At 36.4% G+C, this 21,003-nt stretch overlaps 1 protein-coding gene across 1 annotated transcript in view; it reads left to right on the plus strand.

Annotated features, from left to right (window-relative positions):
• The window catches only part of su(sable) (suppressor of sable), a 55,447-nt gene extending 35,720 nt beyond the window's left edge, over positions 1–19,727 (plus strand). The window contains 4 exon segments of the mRNA XM_067779381.1: positions 7,802–8,796; positions 10,228–10,481; positions 15,659–15,777; positions 15,992–19,727. Of these exon segments, the coding sequence (XP_067635482.1) occupies positions 7,802–8,796; positions 10,228–10,481; positions 15,659–15,777; positions 15,992–17,752 (3,129 nt within the window). The 3' untranslated portion in view covers positions 17,753–19,727.
• The last annotated feature ends 1,276 nt before the right edge of the window (positions 19,728–21,003 follow it).

The following is a 21,003-nucleotide window of genomic DNA, read 5'->3' on the forward strand; positions in this document are numbered from 1 at the left end:
TGTGGCTGAATCATGGTGCGCGAGTTGACCTAATTTCTACCTAAATAGAGAAAAAACCTAAATCACTGGAAACTGTCGGTAAGGCAGTACAAAATAAAAATTTAGAATTTTTTTGAGCATACTTTTCAACCTAAATGTCAAATTTCAAAAACAAAAATATTGATTTTCAATATTGTATATGCAAACAAATGGCTCTTGTCCATTCAATTTAAGTACATAAATCATAGATCATAGAGCGATGATCCCTGCTGCGATTAAGGTCCGATCGATTGTACGTGATGGTGAGCTCAATTTTGTTCAAGCTGATGTTGACGACACAAGACTTGGATCCTTCTCAAATATGGACCCCAATCTGAACATATTTGGCAGACAAGTGCACTAATTGGCCTAGAGAAGTTATTGGAGGCGTACCAACATCACAGTATTGAATTCGAGATTGTGGAAAAGCTCATTGTGCACGTGCTCCACTATGTCCGAAAAAAACCTTATTAAACGGCGCCACTACATTTTCTTGAACTGCTTTCTCCCAGCCAGCATTTTTTGAAAATTTTGATAAAAAAATATTCAAATATCATACCCCAAGATGATTAAAAACGTTCAAATTTAAAAGCATTTTCTGTTCGAAAATTAACGTATCGTCGGGAGAAAAATGTACCATAAATGTGATTATTCTTGAATAATCATTTATGATACATATTTCGAAACACTTTTTATTCATCTTTTTATCATACTTGATATTACTGGAAGATTGTACTTTACTTCTTTTGGAATAACATTTGATTACTTTTCACAGTCATTTTTTGATCACATTTAAGAACAATTTTCAATCATATTATATGATGATTTGGAATCATTTGTGAATAAGATTGTGGTTCATTTGTCCATCATATTTAATACATAACTAAATACTATATAAAGATCATATTTCATCAGGGGGTGAAAGCATCTGGAAGCTCAGAAGTAAGCTTTTTGAACCGCAGGTAGTAATTAATTTGACCGTTGTACACACACACGACTACAACATCCAACATCATCTATGATCATCATCTTAGATTATGGTAACGATGTCACTTTAAAAATCACGATTTTACTATGTCTCATATCATTCTTTAAATATAACTAGATGTTTTCGACAATCATAGCTCATGGAGGATGTTGAAGCCGGGTCCAGGCGTGTCGATCAAGCTTAACTTACCAGCGGTTAAACAGCTTACAACTTCCGTACATCGGTTCCATCCAGTATGTCTTTTCTGGGAAGCCTCATCTAGAGAAATGCTAGAAGACATCTTAGGTTAGCAGCAGCACTTATATTACTTTTAGTCTTGAATATGTGTTGTATATTTGTAATTTTTTTGGATTTTATGATTGAAAAATTGTGAGCTAATGAAGATTAATCATATTTTCAATGAGAAGTATAGTTTTAACAAGTAAAAAATTCATCATTTATTCAAGAAAGGTAGTCTGCAAATATTAAGAAAGTTGATTGAAAAATGATTTTAAATTTTTGATCACCGAAGTTAAAGAAATTAAATTCAAAAATGATTCCAAATTGTGATTGAAAAATTGTTCTCAGTTATTGATCATCAAAAGCAAACAAGTTTTATTATTCTCTATGTTCATTTTTATAAAATCTTAAAATTTATTCATCAAAGTTATTCGAAAATTATTTCAAAAAGTGATCGAAAAATGATTTTCAGTTTTTGATCATTAAAAGTAATCTTATTTTATTATTTATTTTGTTCAACTGTATGAAAACTCAGTATTTATTCGCAAGGAGTAGTCAAATTGTATTGATATGAAGGAAAGTTCAAAAATTTATCATCTAAATGCTGTGTGGGCTTGGGATAGGTACTTACCGCGGAACCTAATTGACCTCTGTTCTTTTGAAGCGTGAAAACGCATCAAAAATACCAAATTTCCCGTATTATTATTTTCTTAGCAGAAATAAAGAATTTAGGGTTTCAAGTCAACTCGCACAGTTTTGACAGCTTTTTCCTAAATTACTAAAACCTTAAGTTTTGGAAAATCCATAAACTAAATTTTTTTAAACCACTTCACGTTTTCGGAAATCCAATTGAGGTTATCCGACATTCAGCGCACCGCATCCTTGATGTAATAAAACCAGATATACTAATTCAGTAGTAGGTTGAACTGGCCGGTCCATGAGGACCTCACATAGACTGATTGAGTCCGTAGTGTTCTAAGTCAGTAGTGCAACAACAAAAATTTGATGGCTTTCATAATCCGTTCAGGAATTTGAAAGCAGTAGGCAGGAACTATTTTTCGTACTATTTTGCTACTTTTTTACTTCCTTAGTAATGCAATGTGTGGAAAAAAGCCAAACTCGATATATCCTACTTTAGAAATGGGAAGTCGAAAGGAAAGAAAGATAAGAAAGATAATAATATACCATCCCTAAGAGGAAATGGAGAAGGAAAAGCAGAGGAAGTTCGAGGGAAGTTGAGAAGTAAAAGAAACAAGAGAAGGGGGAGTGAGAGTAAAAGTAAAAATAAGGGTAATGGTTTGAGAAAAAGTAGGAATAAGAGAAGAGTAAAAATAACATTAGGATACGACTAAGAGCAATAAAGAGAGTTAGACTTAGATTAAAGCAAGAGCAGGAATAGTAAGAGGAAAATGGGGAAGATTTACTGAAGAATAAAAGGGCTAGAGGAATTGAGTGGGTCGATGAAGGTAAATTGGAAAAAGGCAGAAGGGAGTAGAGTATATTGATGACAATTTGTGAGTGGTCGCACCTATTGGATGGGAGGAAGCACTGCTACAACAATATGAGAGCGAGTATTGTAAAATTGACTTCACCTGTCTGGTTTTATCATGTTTTATATGTATATATAGTTTTATCATGCAGCGGATCATATGATTTTAAACTCTTGCATGCCACTTGTGCCAAAAAGCACTCAATGAGCGTAAACAAGTTCGTTCACACTGCACTTTATGCTGAATGAGCATTGTTCCACATCCAGAAAATACTTGTGAAATTCTGACGAATTAAAGCAAAGTTATGTTAAGTTAGGTTGAACTGACCGGTCCGTTAGAACCTCACATAAATGTGCTTGATCGTTTCCTCCTCCAACCCGCACTTCCTACATTTGCTTTCACTGAAAAGGTCCAATTTAAAAGCATGTGACGCCAGAAGGCGGCGTTCAGTCAGAAAATCTGTCATAAGCCGACAGTCCCGTCTTTTTAATGATAAGATAAGTTGTTACTTTAAGGTTGTAAGACCTGCACAGGATCTTCGACACTTTGCCGCCCCGCATTGGGTTAACGCTTTTCCTGCTTCGTCGATAACGTGCAACCCTCGCCCAATCCAATTGGAACGTCTACGGAGCAAGCTTCGAGGGATGCGCCCTTTTTAGTTAGCTAATCCTCCTTTTCATTCCAATCTATTCCCTCATGTCCTGGGACCCAATATAGAGGTATGTTTCGCCCTATCCCGAATCTTTGCAGGGATTGCTTGCACTCTAATACATATTAATTTAAAATTAAAGCAAGTTATTTATTTATTTATTTATTTATTTGAGTCTTTAAATTTACAAATTTTTACAGACTAGCATAATATTAAGAGTAGAAAGATCTTAAATGACTAATTAGGGTTACATACGAAGAAGTGCAGTCAACACCTGAAGAACTGAAAAACAAATTGAGATCCGCACAAGCCCTCGCAAAAGGCGCGTTTACCGCATAGTTGGTCCTTGCAAAACTAATTTTAAAGGTCTCAAAGTGCCGCAAGTTTCTGCAGGGAACATTGAACTGAATTTTTTCCAGGAGCGATGGACAATCAACAGCTCCAGAAATTAAGCCAATGATAAACGAGCACGATAAGATGGTTCGTCTATTTACAAGCGTACTCAGTTCAATTAAAAGACATCTCGATTCATATGACGGCAAAGGATCAGAAAAATTCAAAGAACGGAGAGCAAAACGTAAAAAAACTTTTTGAACTCTCTCGATACGATTAGAGTGACTAGTATGGTATGGTCTCCAAATTATAGCAGCATACTCCAGTCTCGATCTGACAAAAGAACAATAAAGAGACTTGAGGGTGTGAGGGTTGGTGAAAGCTGAACAATTTCTACGAATGAACGCTAGCATGGCATAAGACCGAGTAATAACGTAGTTAACTTGGTTAGCGAAACCAAATTTCGCGTCAAAAAATACACCCAAGTCTTTAATTTCCTCAACGGATTCCAGGGCACAGCCCGCAATACTATATGAAGTCCGTAGAACATTAGCCGATTTAGAAAAAGTCACGTGAAAACACTTTTTGATGTTAAGAGTAAGACGATTTAAACAACACCAGTTTTCAACATTGAGGAGGTCCGATTGCAGCCTTTCAGAGTCACGAGAACTCTTTATGGTGGCGAAAATTTTCAAATCGTCTGCATACAACAAGTATTCCGCAAAAGCGAAGCATGAGCCGATATCATTTATAAATAATATAAAAAATAGAGGCCCTAGAATACTTCCTTGCGGGACCCCAGAGGAAGCAATGAAGGGCTGGGACGTGGCGTTGTCTATTTCAACAACGCATTGTCTATTTGAAAGATACGACGCAATCCACTTCAAAAATGTGGAATGAAAACCCAAAGCCATAAGCTTAGCCAAGAGTATCTGGTGCGAAACCTTGTCGAAAGCCTTTGAAAAGTCAGTGTATATTGTATCAACTTGCAATCTATTATGAAAAGCGGAAAAGCAGTATTCAGAAAAAATAGATAAGTTAGTAACAGTGGACCGTTTTGAAACAAATCCGTGCTGATTATTCGAAATTAGGCCCTTAACTGCAAAGTATAATTTATCATTTACTATAATCTCAAAAAGTTTGGAAACACATGAGAGCTTCGAAATAGGTCTGTAATTACGAACATCATTTTTGTTACCACTCTTGAATATCGGAGAAATTGAAGTTAGCTTCCAGTCATCCACAAATGTCCCAGTGGCCAGAAGAGTTGTTGAAGATAATTGAAAGAGGATCAGCCAAACACAAGCAGTTTTTCAACAATATGACAGAAAGACCATCTGAGTCCGTCTTAGTAGACAGCTTAAGCTTCCCAATACCATTAACCACATCCGTAACGGAAACACGCAAAGATCCAAAATTGAGCGCTGAGTTACTCATGGAAGGCAAACTCGAGTGGACGCGAGTGTCTGGTTCGAAATTAGAACAAAAAAAATTGGCAAATAGATTCGCAGCATCAACTGCATTGATTGCAGATTTGTCGTTGAAAAACACATTACTAGGGACAGATGAGCAGGCCTTTTTTGACTTTATGAAACGCCAAAACGACTTTGAGTTCGACATTATATTACTCTCAAAGCTCAGAACATAATTTCTGTACAAAAACCTATTCAAGCACTTGAATGCCTTTAAATCGTTTTGAAATTTTGAGTAGTGCGCCGAATCTCCAGTTCTTTTATACTGTTTTAAAGATTTGCACTTAACATTCCTCAGATGTTTTAGCCTCTTAGTATGCCAGGGCGTCTTATATGTTTTTTTCCTATATATTGGGATATGCTTCAAGCACAACTCATGAACCTTATTTTTGAAAATATGAAAACAAGATGTGACATCATTATCGCGGAATGAATCACACCAATCAATGCTTAATAATATTTCATTAAGATACGACATATCGCAAGCACTAAAGTTGAAATTAATTTCAGGCTTATCTGTAATTTCAGCAAATTCATAAAACTCCAATTCTAGGGAAATAGAAACGTGATGTTTGTCGGTCTGCAGGATTGGTGTGAAGCATTCAGACAATGTGTAGTTAACATTGTTTGAGATGAACACTAAATCTAAAATTCTATTCAGCCTATTATAGAGCCCATTAACTTGTACCAAATCAATACTTAAGAAACTATCAATAAGATGAATTTCGGCTGAAGAGTTAACGTTAGAGGCCGTAAAAGAAGCCGTGTCCTCAATATGAGACCAATTCAAATTACATAAATTAAAATCTCCAAGTACACAAAGATGATTGTCACCCACATTTGATACCAGTGATAGAACGTTGTCAGCGTGTGCAATATATATGGCATCTGCACTGTTCGGTGGAATATACGAAGCGCACAAATACAAGATTCCAGAAGAACCATGAACACGTACGCAGAGCTGATCAATGAGTGTATCAGAGTTAGCGAGTGTTACCACGGCCGCCTGGAATTTCCTCCGAACAGCAATGAGAACACCCCCTCCTCTCGAGCAACCTGTTTTAACAAGATCACGATCCTTACGGAAAACATCATAGAGATGAGGATCAAATATTTCACTACTAAAAAATTTCTCGTTCAGCCAAGATTCAACAAAAACGAAAATATCATAATCTAATGCAGAACTATACATAAAAACTTCCGAACATTTAGTACGAAGACCAGATACATTTTGAAAGTATATTTTTAGGCAATTAAAATTAGACTTAACATTGGGAATATCTGCAACATCATCAGGAATCCCGTTTTGCACGAACGGAACGAAAAGGCTGCACTTTGACATTCGCAGGCCAGGTTTCTGATTTTAAAATAGTGCCAGATATCTCTTCAGGCACGCCAAGTTTAAAATTTACCCATTTTAAAGTATGCGGATCCACACCTTTCTTTATTAATTTAAAGCAAAGCAGTTGGCTTTTATCGATAGAAATATGTTCGGCAAGGTAGTTCAGAATATTTTCTTCAGTGACAGAATTCAAAAACGAAGAGATATGCAACCATATAATGCGCCTCACAACATTACGTCGTACTACAGCCAAATCAACGTTTGAACTTGTACCAACAACAACTTGCATTGGTTTATCTTGGTTGCTTACTTTCGTTTCTTTGTTCACATTTGTCAACATTTGTATATTTTTCTTTTTTCTCCTATTCTTGCGCTTATTCGTTGTTTTCCACTCAGATTCGCCTTGTGCCGTGGAAGCGTCAGCGTCGACGTCAGCTGCAACAGGCGCCGAATTAGCAATATCAGAAAAATTATTCAAACCACTGCTTGGGTCATTAGAATTATTGACAGAGATTTTCGCTACATCGTTGGTTTCACTTCTGGCTTCAAACGAAATTTTTTCTGCAGAATTGTTAGCAGCAACAAAAGTCTCACGAACATCGTTGGTTAAAATGCTCTTAGCAACACCATACCCCACATCATCACACGACTGAAAGCGAGAGCAGGGCATCGGCAAAAATGTTTTCATAAAAACAAAGTCAGCTTTAATGTCTTTGATGTCTTTAGCAACAACATCGTTATTGTCACACACTATCTTCAGCAAAGAGTGCAAATCAGCACGTAGGTCTTTCACCTCGGAACGTAAAGATTTGTTTTCGTCTATAATTGCACTCAACATTGATTTTAAATCAAGTTCTTGCCCACTGCACACACATTGTTCGTTTTTATTGTTTTTGTTATTAGCATCTGCATGATACTGTTGATTAGAATTATTGACAAGATGAACGGGGGGTGGTGAGCGTAAAGAACTGCGACGCGCTCTCTCACAAGCTTTACAGTAAAAAGGAATATTAGATTTCACAAAATAATCCAAGTCATCTGTAAGAATATCCACACAGGGAAGATGAAAAAGTTCACTGCAGCTAGCACACTGAATTGACTGTTGATAACGATCAACTCTTTGCCCACAACTACACGGCATTTTAAATATGTAGTAAAGAAAAAATTAAATAAATTATATATTATAAACTTGCGAGCACGCAGAAAACACGTCCGAACAACTCGACGGTCAACTTTTTTTTTATATTATTTATATATTTATAAATTTATTGTTTAATCAATTCCCTGCAGGATGATAAACCACGTGAGCCACGTAAATTGGAGCTTTGTAAATTCTATTTAATGGAATGCTGTGCCAAAAAAGACAAATGTTCCTATATGCATTCGGATTTTCCATGTAAATACTATTATCTCGGCATGGAGTGTCCAAATAAGGACACATGCAAGTTTATGCACAAAGCGCCGTTATCCGAACAGTTACGCAATATACTATTAAAACATTTAGAGACTGCACCAAAAGAGATACTCGGCAGTTTTAAGCGTATATCACGTGAGAATGCTATTACAATGATGGTCAATCGTAATGAGGAACTATGTAAAGAATATAAAGTTGATAATACATGGAAAACAATTGTGATTGCATCGACGGGTGGTGGTAGTGGTGGTGGTGGTGGTAGTGGTGGTGGTGCTAATAGCCGCGGACGTAATCAAACTCAAAATCAAAATAATAATATAAATACATTGGACCAGCAGCAATTACAGCAACAATTGCAAAAATCTCAACAACAGAAACAACAACAACAACCACATAGTAATATACCATCCCTATTTGATATTGTTGTAAAACCGCCTGTGTCCCTTATTGGACTTGATAATAAACACCGTAAATCACGTTGGGCCGATTCGCCTGCAACAACAAACGCTGATGATGCCGCTACATTAACAACAACAACGGCACAAGCAACAGCAGCTGTTGCAGCAGCGATAGCATCAGCGGTGGCCTCAATGAATAATAATAATAATGTGCAGCTACAACAACAACAACAGCAGCAGCAGCAGCAACTGCCAAGCTATTTGGATTTGCGTAATCTGGAAGGCATAATGAAAGCTGAACATATAGAGAAACTAACACGTTTGGGTATCAAAAATTTGCAGGAAGTTAATCAATTAACAATCGGTCAACTACAACAAGTTGGGATTGATTTTGTGGAAATAAGCGAAGTGCAAAAGAAGGTGCAGAGTAAAATGTTGGATGGTGCAGCGCATGATGAGTCCGCGGATAAGCCGTAAGTAGTCGACTGTGTTTGTGTTGCATGATTTGGAAAACCTTGCATGATTTAGAAATATTTTGCTTTCTACAAAATTCATATTCAGTGTGGACCAAACGGGCTGAGTTTTCCTCTATAGGTTCGTTTTGCTTTGTAAGATCAAAAGGGGAACAGTTAAGGTAGATATTATTATTATTTTTTTGGGCCTTGATGCACTGCGACCTTTATTTGAGATATGTGAAGGAAGGCTTGGTGAAGGTAAGCTTCTCATGTTAACTGTTGCAGGAACCCCTTCGTGCACTAACAGGTTGCTAGCTCTGTTAAAAACCCGACTTGTTTGGGTTATTATTCCCCTTCTTTAGGACATGGAACGCAGCGGTTGAACTGTTTTAAATGCGCCGATGGCCTCGTTAGAGAAATGATATGATGTTTAGGTTGGCAGAGTTGCATATGTGGACTTTCTGGTTACCCCAGCAAAAAATGGAACATGTACCGCTGTTAACTATCAGTATAATATATCGGCATGGAGTTGTCTTGGAAGCTTAATGTCTACGCTCCACATTCATAGCAAGGCAAGTTCCGGAATACTTCTTTGAGGATGTTCAACCGCAAGCGCTCAGTTTCTTCCGAACAAAAGTCGCGCGATTAATAAGGCGGAAGATAGGATGCTATTATGTTTTGAAAATTTTACATTTTCTGCAGCAGCGTGTGATAGCCTCGTACAATTTTAAGATAAGTTTAATTTCGGTTGCGGGATTTAGCAACATTACGTGTACTTGTGAACCGGATGTTTTTGTAACCGCGCCAGTGATTAGTCGTTGTCGGATATGTATACGGCACGTTCTGGTACTTGCACCTTCTAGTACTAGAACTAGCAAGACTGTGGATTTTAATTAACTCTTAGAATAGACGTCCTTTATCGCGAGAATATGTGCAGCGGCTCTGTACAAGCTATATCGGTAAAAAAGGGAATTCGGAGTTTGCTAGCCACCTATAGTCTGGTCTGAAAAAACACTAGGCAGTCACTAACTTTTGTAGCGAGATTCTTTTAGCCGAAAGAGAATGACGGCCAAACATCATTGTTGTTTTTTGCGGGACACTTTCGAGTAGATGCGATGCGTCCTACCACCATACACGAAACTTTTTTCTTCTGCAGCTATCGAAGTGGAATTATTCGGAACTTCGGAGGACTTGTTCAGTGACGAGGTTAGTCTTATCGTTGCAGCGCAGTGTTAGTATAACTCATTGAGTAAGGCGTTTTCTACAGTCTCGGGGAAACGAGGGAGCTAAAAGAAGTGCCAATTTGGAAATTTCTCAACAAATTTTATTCATTTTCATATGCATGTTTTTTAGTTTGTCATTTGCATTGATTTCTTTTTTCATTTTAAATTATAATTTTTTCTTCGTATTTCATCCATTGTAAATCGTATTACTGTCGTATTTCTCTAGTTCTGCAACACGCGATGTTGATATGCGTTCTATTCCTAGTTCTACAACAACAATCGCGAACAAAATTACGAGAGGATCTGGTGGTACTGCAATGCGTAACAAAATTGGTGATAATATGGAGTTAGATAAAGATGTTATGGCAAATTCGAATTCGAGTTCGAATAGTAATAGTAATAGCAATAGCGGTGTGGTGCGTGTCGATTATTCGCAATATTTAAAGGATTCGAATTTGGCCTTTGATCGCAGTGATGCATGTGAGTACAAGATAATTCTAAATGATTTTTTTTATTGTTATCTTTATTTTTGGACATTTCGTTTTATGTTAATTATACTCAGCTGAGCAGAGCTCAGTGTATATTAAAAAAAAATTCATTTAGCCATGTCTGTCGGTGGGTTTGAGGTATCTTAATGAAATTTGGTAAGTTCCTTGGCACTCATCTCAGATCGCTATTTAAAATGAGCGAACTCGGACTATAACCACTTTTTCGATATCGAAAAATTCGAAAAACCGAAAAAGTGCGATAATTCATTAGAAGCGATGAAACCTGGTAGGTGGGTTAACCTTATGACGCAGAAGAGAAAATTAGTAAAATTTTGGACAATGGGCGTGGCTCCGCCCACTTTTAAAAGAAGGTAATTTAAAAGTTTTGCAAGCTGTAATTTGGCAGCTGAGCATGTAATCTTCGGTTACATCGAACTTAGCCTTCCTTATTTGTTTTTGATTATTATACTCAGAGTGCTTTGCACACAGTGTATGTTAACTTTGATTGGATAACGGTCGGTTGTAAAGGTATAACAGAATCGAGATAGATATAGACTTCCATATATCAAAATCGTCAGTATCGAAAAAAAATTTGATTGAGCCATGTTCGTCGGTCCGTACATCTGTCCGTCAACACGATAACTTGAGTAAATATTGAGATATCTTCACAAAATTTGGTACACGAGCTTATCTGGACCCAGAATAGATTGGTATTGAAAATGAACGAAATCGGATGATAATCACCACTTTTTATATATATAACATTTTGGAAAACACAAAAAACCTGATTAGTTAGTAAAATCAATTTTACAAATATTATTAATCATAAGTCAAAAATCGTTAAACCTATCGTAACAAAATTCGGCAGAGGTTGCCCTTACTATAAGGAATGCTTTGAAGAAAAATTAACGAAATCGGTAAAGGACCACGCCCACTTTTATATAAAAGATTTTTGAAAGGGTCGTGGACGAACAAAATAAGCTATATCTTAGCGAAAAAGAGCTTTGTGTCAATATAATTTTACTTTCTAAATTGAATTATAACATTACATTGGAAAACACTAAAATTTTTCAAAATGGGTGTGGCACCGCCCCTTTTATGACTAAGCAATTTTCTATGTTTCGGGCGCCATAACTCGAAGAAAAATTAAGATATCGTAATGAAATTGTGTACACACATTTTCCTTATAGCAGACAACTTTCCAATAAAAATGGATGGGATCGGTTAAAGACCACGGCAAATTAGATATAAAACAAGTTTAAAAGGGTCGTAGACTAGAATAATAAGCTATAACTTAGCAAGAAATAGTTTTGAATCAATGATATTTCACTTATCAAGTTTTACTGTAAGAGGAAATGGGGAGACATTTTTTTTAAACGGGCGGTGCCACGTGTTATGTAGAAAAGTAATTTCTCTGAAATGAAATATACAATTGAAGCGCACGCTGAGTATATAATGTTCGGTTACACGCGAACTTACACACCTTTACTTGTTTTTACTCTATTTTTTTTACTTAATTTTATCATTTTCTCTTTTATTCTTATTATCTTTATAATTATCTTTAATTAAAATTGTATCTTAATTTTTATCTTCTTCATCTTTATCGTAATCTTTATTTTTATGCTATATTTTTATTATTTTCTTTTACGTATCCCTTCTTTTTGGTAATCTTTATTTTTATACCATTACTTATGTCTTTATTTTCTTGTATATATACATATGTAAATACATTTGTCTACAACTACATATATATCTTTCTCTAAATTTATCTTTATCGTTATGCTTATATCTGTCTCAGCCTTTATCTACGAATTAATTTTTATACCTTTCATGGAAAAGAAATGGCATATTAATTTCATCACGAATCGCACAATTGTAAGGCCTTAAAGGAAAATAGATAGACCCACCGAAATGATCAGGATGAAGAGCTGAGTTGATTTAGCCATGCCCGTCTGTCTGTTTGTATGTAAACTAGTCTCTCAATTTTTGAGATATCTTGATAAAATTTGGTGAGGCCGTATATTTAGGTGTCCGATTAGATATTTGTCGGAACCGGCCGATTCGGACCACTATAGCATATATCCCTCATACAACCGATTTTTCAGAAAAAGAGGATTTTTGTCATATCTTCCTCAATTTATCAGATTGAAGCTTCAAACTTTACCATATGCCTTCGTATATCCTTCGTATATTGCACACATTGTTGTCTGAAAAAATGGATGAGATCGGTAGTATATATAGCACATATCCCCCACAACCGATTGCTCAGATAAGAAGCGTAATTACTGCCCCATTTAAACACCTAGAGGCTTCAAATTTCACCGACTGCTTACGTATAGGCCATACATTGTTGTCTGAAAAAAACTGCATAGATCGGTAGTATATATAGTATATATCTCATACAACCGATTGTTCAGATAAGACACTTTTCGTTATTTCTGCCCCATTTTGACAGCTAGAAGCTTCAAATTTCACCAAATGCTTACGTATAGAGCATTCATTCTTTTCTGAAAAATTTTATAGATCGGTGGTATATACATATAATATATATCCCATACAACCGATTGTTCAGATAAGACGCTTCGTAATTTCTGTCCCATTTCACCAAATGCTCACGTATTTAGCATATATTGTTGTCTGAAAAATTCGAAGAGATCGGTTATATATATAGCATACTAGCAGACCCGTCAGACGTTGTTCTGCCCTAAATTTGGTCTATCTCCATACATTTTAATAAACTTTTCCGTCTAACTCTGTTCCCCCTTCCCCCCCCCCCCCCCCCCCTCCCCTCCTCACTTTTTCTTAATCCTTTTATTCACTCCTCCCTCCGTCTTTTCGCTTCATCTATCTCTATTTTCGTCTCACTCTATCTCTTTCTCAGTCTCCTTCTCCTTCAGTTTTTTCCCTTCTCTAAAGTTTTTCCCATTCTTCTTCATCCCTTATTACCAGGCAAATCGAATAGGACGTATGTAAATAGTTATGTGGGTATTATTAATTCATGTCTTTATTTCGGCTTCGCATGCACATTTATCAGTTTTGCCAGGTTAATGCAACTAAATTGAATATCACAATGAAAATTACTTTAAAGCTCTCAGCAACAACTTCCATTTGATATCCATATTACACACACATTCTAGGGGTATCTGGGTTCAGGTTTTGCCCATATCTTGAGACCCTAGTCACCCAGCGGTATAAAAGTTACTCTGTACTAAAGCATGCATCAACAGCTTCAATTTGATACCCATAATGTAAAACACATCCTAGTGTTACCCTGATGCACGTTTTGGCCTATATCTCGAGACCCTTCACAAATAGGTATGAAAACTACCCTGTACTAAAGCACTCATCAACAGCTTTCATTCGTTATCCATATTCTATAAACACATTCTAGAGGTACCCGCGTCCACGTTTTCGCTTATATCTCGAGACCCTAGGTACACGCGGGTACGAAAAATACCCCGTATCAAAGTACTCATAAACAGCTTACATTCGATACCCATATTATGCAAACATATTCCAGGATTACCCAGGTCCACGTTTTGATCTCAAGACCCTATCCAGAACGGGATAAAATTAGCCTATGTCTGTCTCCTGGTTCTAAGCTACCCCTCCACCAATTTTCAGCCAAATATGTTCATCCGTTACTTCCTCTTCAATCACTCTTTATCTATTAAAAAAAACGCAACAAAATCTGTTGCGTATTTTTAAAGGTTTGAGCATTTAAAGGGACATAGGGACAGAAAAAGCGACTTTGTTTTATACTATGTAGTGATGTACATCCATATATACCTATAAACCTACGCCCGAAGTTAAATAACGCAGCGAATGCTATATATGCACGTATGTATGTGTCACATCAAGCCTCACTCAAAAGCAATTAGCGCGGACAGTTCACAGTGAACAAACACATATACGCATTTTATGATAAAAATGTTACTTTTGTTTAAACAATTTGGCTGATATAAGAAAGGAATCAAGTATTTTTTTTGATGCAGATCGAAGGTAAATATTTCAAAGTTTTACTGAAAAGTAGAATTTTTTAAATCCATCTATCCGTTTATGAGTTATAGCTGTGTAAACAAAAATTTTATAATTTTTTACTACACTTTGGCAATTTTCCACGCCCCTATAATATATACCTTCAAATTATATTAACTGTACCATCTCACGTAGCTAAGCTTTCAAATGCAAAAAACCGTTTTAAAATCGGAGCATTCTGTGTGAAGTTATGTGCTTACATGGCATTTAGCGAATTTATTTTATAAGACTTATAGATGTCCCCTACAACCGATTGTTCAGATAAGAAACTTTTCGTAATTTCTGCCCCATTTTGACAGCTAGAAGCTTCAAATTTCACCAAATGCTTACGTATAGAGCATTTATTGTTTTCTGAAAAAATTTTATAGCTCGGTGTTATATATAGTATATATCCCATACAACCGATTGTTCAGATGAGACACTTCGTAATTTCTGCCCCATTTTAACAGCTAGAAGCTCCAAATTTTACCAAATGCTTCCGTATTTAACATATATTGTTGTCTGAAAAATTCGAAGAGATCGGTTATATATATCGCATATCTCCTCTACAACCGACTGTTCAGATATGAAACTTCTCGCAATTTCTACACCTTTTGAACAGCTTAAAATTTCACCAAATGCTTACGTATATAGCATATATTGATGTCTGAAAAAATTATAGAGATCGATGGTATATATACATATATCATATACCCCATATAGACTGTAATTTTTGCCCCCTTTTTAACGGCTAGAAGCTTCAAATTTTATCAAATATTTACGTTTACGTTATATATTATTGAGATAAATGATTCATTGTCATAGCTATTTCATGCAGACCACAAAAACGTGAAACTTTGCATGCTCACACAAACTACCTATTTTTTATTTCATATTTTATCTTAAAAATGGCTTAGGTATGTACATCTTTCCACTATATGTTTCATATCTTATACAACCGATTATTTGGATATTACGAATAGGATAATATTATTGTTCAGCTCCATTCATGAAACGTCGGCACAGCCGAAAACAGTCCCGTCATTACTTGTTATTATTATTTTTAAATGTTTATTTATCTTTAGTGTTGTCTTTACTTTAATTTTTATATTTATATTTATTTATGTCTTATGTTTTTTATATTCATTTTAGATGATGATGAACGTGATGATGAGCAGCTAGTTATAGATGACGGCAATTTGGAACAAGAAGACCATACTAGAACAACAACAGCGCCTATTGAAAGTAGCTCGTACGCGGTAAATGAGGAGGTATGTTAGCCAAAATGATTATCGAAGACTGTCCTTATCCGTTCGGAAAATTGATTACATCTTCAGAAAATTTTTTATTATTTTTTTGCTGTTTTTCTTCATTATATTTCATACTAGACGATAAACGAGGAGTTTTCCGGGCGAATAGCCAATTCCACTTTGAGAATAATCGAGTTTCAATAAATACTAAATACATTTCTATTTTTCCTTTCAGCCACCAAAAACAACTGATTTAGCAACAAGACTTGGTCTACACCTAAACCCTTTCAATCCATTCAGAACAAATAAAAGCGATATGAAATCGAAAACCGAAGATAAGCCAATGTCAAACAGCAGCGATAATTATAAGCAGCGCGCCGAACCACGTTACTATGTGCCACCTCCACTACGGGGGCGCTCTCGCTCACGTTCACGCTCTCGTTCGCGTTCACGTTCACGATCACATACGCCCTCAGGTTCGCAATCCAATACACCAGAAGCTTCAGATTCAGGTGATGATAATGAAGATGCACCTGTACGCTTGAAGATACAACCCGTATATGAACGCAAAACAATGTATGACTACAATGTGGCACAAGTTGAAGAGGATGAACGTCTACGCACAGAGAAAAATGCCAAAGCCGATAAGGATATGCGTTGCTTAGATGCCGCCGGTAGCATCTTACCATTTCAAGCGGTAACAAATTATACGCCCGCCACCGAAATTGATGCCTCTTACACTTCACATCTCCCAATGACGTACAAAGTGCATGAATTCATTATGCCAGCAGCAAATTATGCAGAGTTGCGACGCAGTTTACGCTCTACCACACAAACCGCAGATCCGCGCGTACGGCGCATACTTGGGTTACCAGAGACGCGTGCAACCACAGCTGCATTAAAACGTTCCGGCCGAAAATTGAGTAGCATTGCATCGCCTGAAGCAGAAAGCTCACCCAAATATTATACACCACCACCGACAAGCAGCAGCAGCACAGGGGCTTCCATGAAATCGTATGGTGGGCGGCGTATAGATGAGCGACGTTCAAGCGCTAGCAAATTGGCAGCGATGTCGTCGTCGTCCTCGTCAGCGAGCAACTCAGCAACACCAGCTTCAGCAGCAGCAGCAACGCCAGCACCAGCAACACGTACAGATCCACGTTTAGATCCACGTTGTGCAGCCGCGTCAGCAGCAACCGCTGCAGCAGCAAAGGCGAATGAGGCTGAGAAAAGTGCTGGTGGTGGAGGCGGTAGCGCGGCAAGTGATAGCGTTATTTCGAAAATTGCCGGTCTAGGTAAAATGATGCGCGAGAAAATGCAAAATGCAGCGTGGTATCGCGATCTTAGTTCGAATATGAAAATACAATACAATCAAGAATTGGCGCGTCTTATTACAGAACTGCGCCGCTTCCATCAGGATACATCAGCCGATAAGAATTTCAATTTCATAAATTGTAATAAAAAAATAACTGATCATATACTAATAAGTTTGGGCATTTTCATCGATGAAAATGGCGAAGTGAATAAAATTGATACGGATGACGATAAAACGCAAGAATGCGGCGGTAGCGGTGGAGATGTGAACGCGAATGCTGAAGCGCGTGGTGACTATATGCAACAGCTTGATTTTCCAAATCCGCAATTCGATATGCCACCCAATGCGGCTGGTTTTGGTTTTCCGCCAAATCCAGCATTCGATTTTCGTTTTCCGCCACCAATATTTGCGGGTGGCGCAGCAGCGGCGGGTATGCCACGTTTAGATGGGCCGAGTTTGTTGGGTATGCCGCCAATCGGTAATTTTAATCCTTTTGCTACAGGCGCAGGCAGTTTTGGACGCGGTCTTTTGGATGCTGGACCAGCGATGGGTTTAAATGGGTTCCTTAATTTTTCACAAGTGCCCATGGGTGGTGGCGGCGGCATCGGTCCACGTAACTTCAATATGGATGGCGGTACGCATAATAGACGTAACCCGAACAATCGCAGACATTTTATCTAAACACAAATTTGTTTTGTGTGTGTGTGGTATGCGGTTAATGCCCAAACAAGCAAATCTGCATTAAAACGCGTAAAAAGTTAAATAAAAAAGTTGTAAAAATGTTTTATCGTTGAGAGAAGACTTAAGAATTTTTATACTCAGCTGAGCAAAGCTCACAGATTATATTAACTTTGTTGACATTACGGTATAAACCAAAACGAGATAAAGATGGACTCTCATATATCAAAAACGTAACTGATTTGACCTGGTCCGCCCGTCCGTCTGTTTGTGACCACTTTAACTTGATTCAATTTTGAGATATCTTTCTTATATTCATCTACGGACCTTGAAATTATCTTGCTTCGCACTCATCTCCCATCGCTATTTAATATTAACAAAATCGGACTATAACCACGCTCACTTTTTATATATACATAATATGTATATACAATTTTGGAAAACATGAAAAACGTGATTAACCAGAGAATAAAGCAGCTAAAATAGCCAAACTTCATGCGCATGTTGAAATATTTAATTTTCATTCAAAAAGGGGCGTGTCACCGCCCACTTCTGACAAAATCAAATTTCCAAATATATTATAAGACAATATCTCTGCGCGAACCATTTTTATCAATGCTAATTGACTGCTTAGGTGTATTTAGAACAAGAAAATGAGTTTTTTTGTTAATGGGCGTGGCACCACCCCTTTTTTGAACAAGCATTTTCTTACGTTTCGGGAGCCATAAATCGAAGACCAGTTAATGTATCATGAAAAAGTTCTGTACACATATTTGTCTTATAGCACAAATAGTTCTGTCAAAAATGAACGAATTCTGCTAAGGACACGGCCACTTTTAAATTAAAAGATAATTTAAAAGACCGTAGACGAATAGAACAGTCCATTTAAATGAAAACCCTTTTACTTCTAAGGTGCATTTATACCAAGAAAAAACTGAATAACAAATTTTTGTAAATGGGCGTGGCACCGTTGTTTGTAGAGCAACCATTACTTCACGTATCGGGTCCATAAGTGGAAGAAGATTTGAGTTATCGTCATATATGTAATACTCCTATATTGCTACAAAAGGCAAAGTACATTCCCAAACATCAGAGTGCCGATATATTGATGTTTAAACGTTTTTGTTTTTGTATTCAATAATGGAATGTACCTAAATTTAAATTTTTTCTTGTCACACTTATGCTGCTACAATCACAAAAATTTTATAGGCTGTCGTGTTTTGATTTCGAATTCAAAACACATTGCGAGCACTTTCTATTAGCAATATATGAGTATTACATATATGGTTATCGTGATAAAACTTGGCACACTTATTTCGTTTATAAAAAGGAATATTTTTAATAAAAGTGGGCAAAATCGAACCTCCCTCTTTTGATAATACTTAGTGTCAAAAGACTGAAGCTAATTGAACTATAGAATAGCAGCTCCCAGCTGAGTATTTAATGATCGGTTACAACCGAATTTAGACACCCTTCCTTTTTATAATTAGTTTTAATTATTATTTAATGTTGTACATATATAAAAACAAAAAAAAAAACACTTAGTTATATGTTAGCTTTACATGAGTACTTCTCATTAAGTATGTATGTATGTATATAGCATTGTAAGTGACGTGTGTTTACTCTGCATATCGTACAGTGGCGTGTGGTTGATTCAGTTGATGCTAAAACATTTTTAAGCATCTTTTTGATAGTTTAAAAAATCAATGAAATTTTATACGCTAAGCAAAAGCAATGTAAAAAAAATAATCACCACAGAAAGTTTAAAATATGTATTTAGTATAAAAAGAAAATTCCATTTAAATTAATAGAAAATAAACCCATGTACAGGCTCGTATATATTAAACAAGGAATAACTATGAATTTTTAATTTTGTGTTTTTTTTTAAGTTGGTTTAAGTAGCGTGTGAATAATTAAAAAATGATTTATGGAATATTCATCGCTGAAAATTATCTAATAAATAAAGTATTTTTAATAAAAGTAAAAAAAAAAATTTTGAGATATATTGTGTTTTCATATTGAACTGATTTAAGACAAAGCCACCAAAGCCCTTGCGAACATATCTTTCATTGCAAGTGTAAGTAAGCAAAGTCGGAGGCAAATTCATGTAAGAAAGAAAACGGCGACCTTGTAACCAATGTCCGATATTACTTAGATTACTTCTCTGCTGTCCTAAATAGAGCTGTCTCCGCCCAGGGATGATGAACACATGATCTTCGGTCTAGTAGTTTTTTTTTAGTCGAACAAGTCAGGGTAAAATGATTGTCCTAGGTGAAAGTTTATGGGATGCCGGGGATCCCTATAGCATTTTCATGACGAATAATGCATTCTTTTTATTTTTCGAACTTTTTTCAGAAAAGTCCGCAAATAAAAGTAAAATCCGGACTTTTATTTTATAAGTCCGAAAATAAAAGTTAAATCCCGACTTTTATTTTTGGACAGAATAAAAATCCGGCCCCATAACTAAGGAATGTAAGTATTTACTAATCTATTCCCCTAAATATCTGAATTTGAAACCTATAGGAACATTTCAAAATTTTTAAATTTGTCATAGAAAAGCCATAATCTTAACCATAACTTAGTATAGAAGTAGGGAGTGCCACGCCCTTTCCAATAAAATTTTATGTAATGGTAAAAAAAAGGTAACTGCTTGTCACAAATCGAAACGTTTCGAAGCTTTCGGAGTGCCTGATACTGTACTGTGACGAATATCAGCATCACTAAGCTGTTAGTTAATAATCACGCAACAACAAAAACATAAAGCAGCCACTCTTATGTACATGTACACATTAAAGATAGCCCCACTTATGTACAAGGCAACGAAGAGATACCTCACACACACAGATGTAGTCATCAGCCGAAGTAGTTACTCACACATATACACACATATGGCTATGGAAGCATGAGCTACAATTGTTCGCGAAATTACTAGACTTTAGGAGAAATGGGTGAACGAGGAAACCGAGAGTATAAAAGCAGTGCAAGCTGAGTAATAACTAATCAGTTTTGATTTAAACCCGCTATTGGTAGTGAAGTATATTTGTGAAGTACAACTCCCAAAGTAATCTAAATAAAGAAGTTTGCAATACTGAATATTGGAGTGATTTATTCAACAGTTTAGCGATTCGAACGTTAGCAGAAGGTTTCAAATAAGCGGAATTTCCCTAACAGGATTAGACGATTGAAGTATTCCCATTGCCATTGCTTGCACGAAATGGGTGTGGAACTTACATTTTTACACTTCCTGGGTTCAG

This window comes from Eurosta solidaginis, chromosome 4 (assembly GCF_040869045.1).
Source record: "Eurosta solidaginis isolate ZX-2024a chromosome 4, ASM4086904v1, whole genome shotgun sequence".
Lineage (NCBI taxonomy): Eukaryota > Metazoa > Arthropoda > Insecta > Diptera > Tephritidae > Eurosta > Eurosta solidaginis.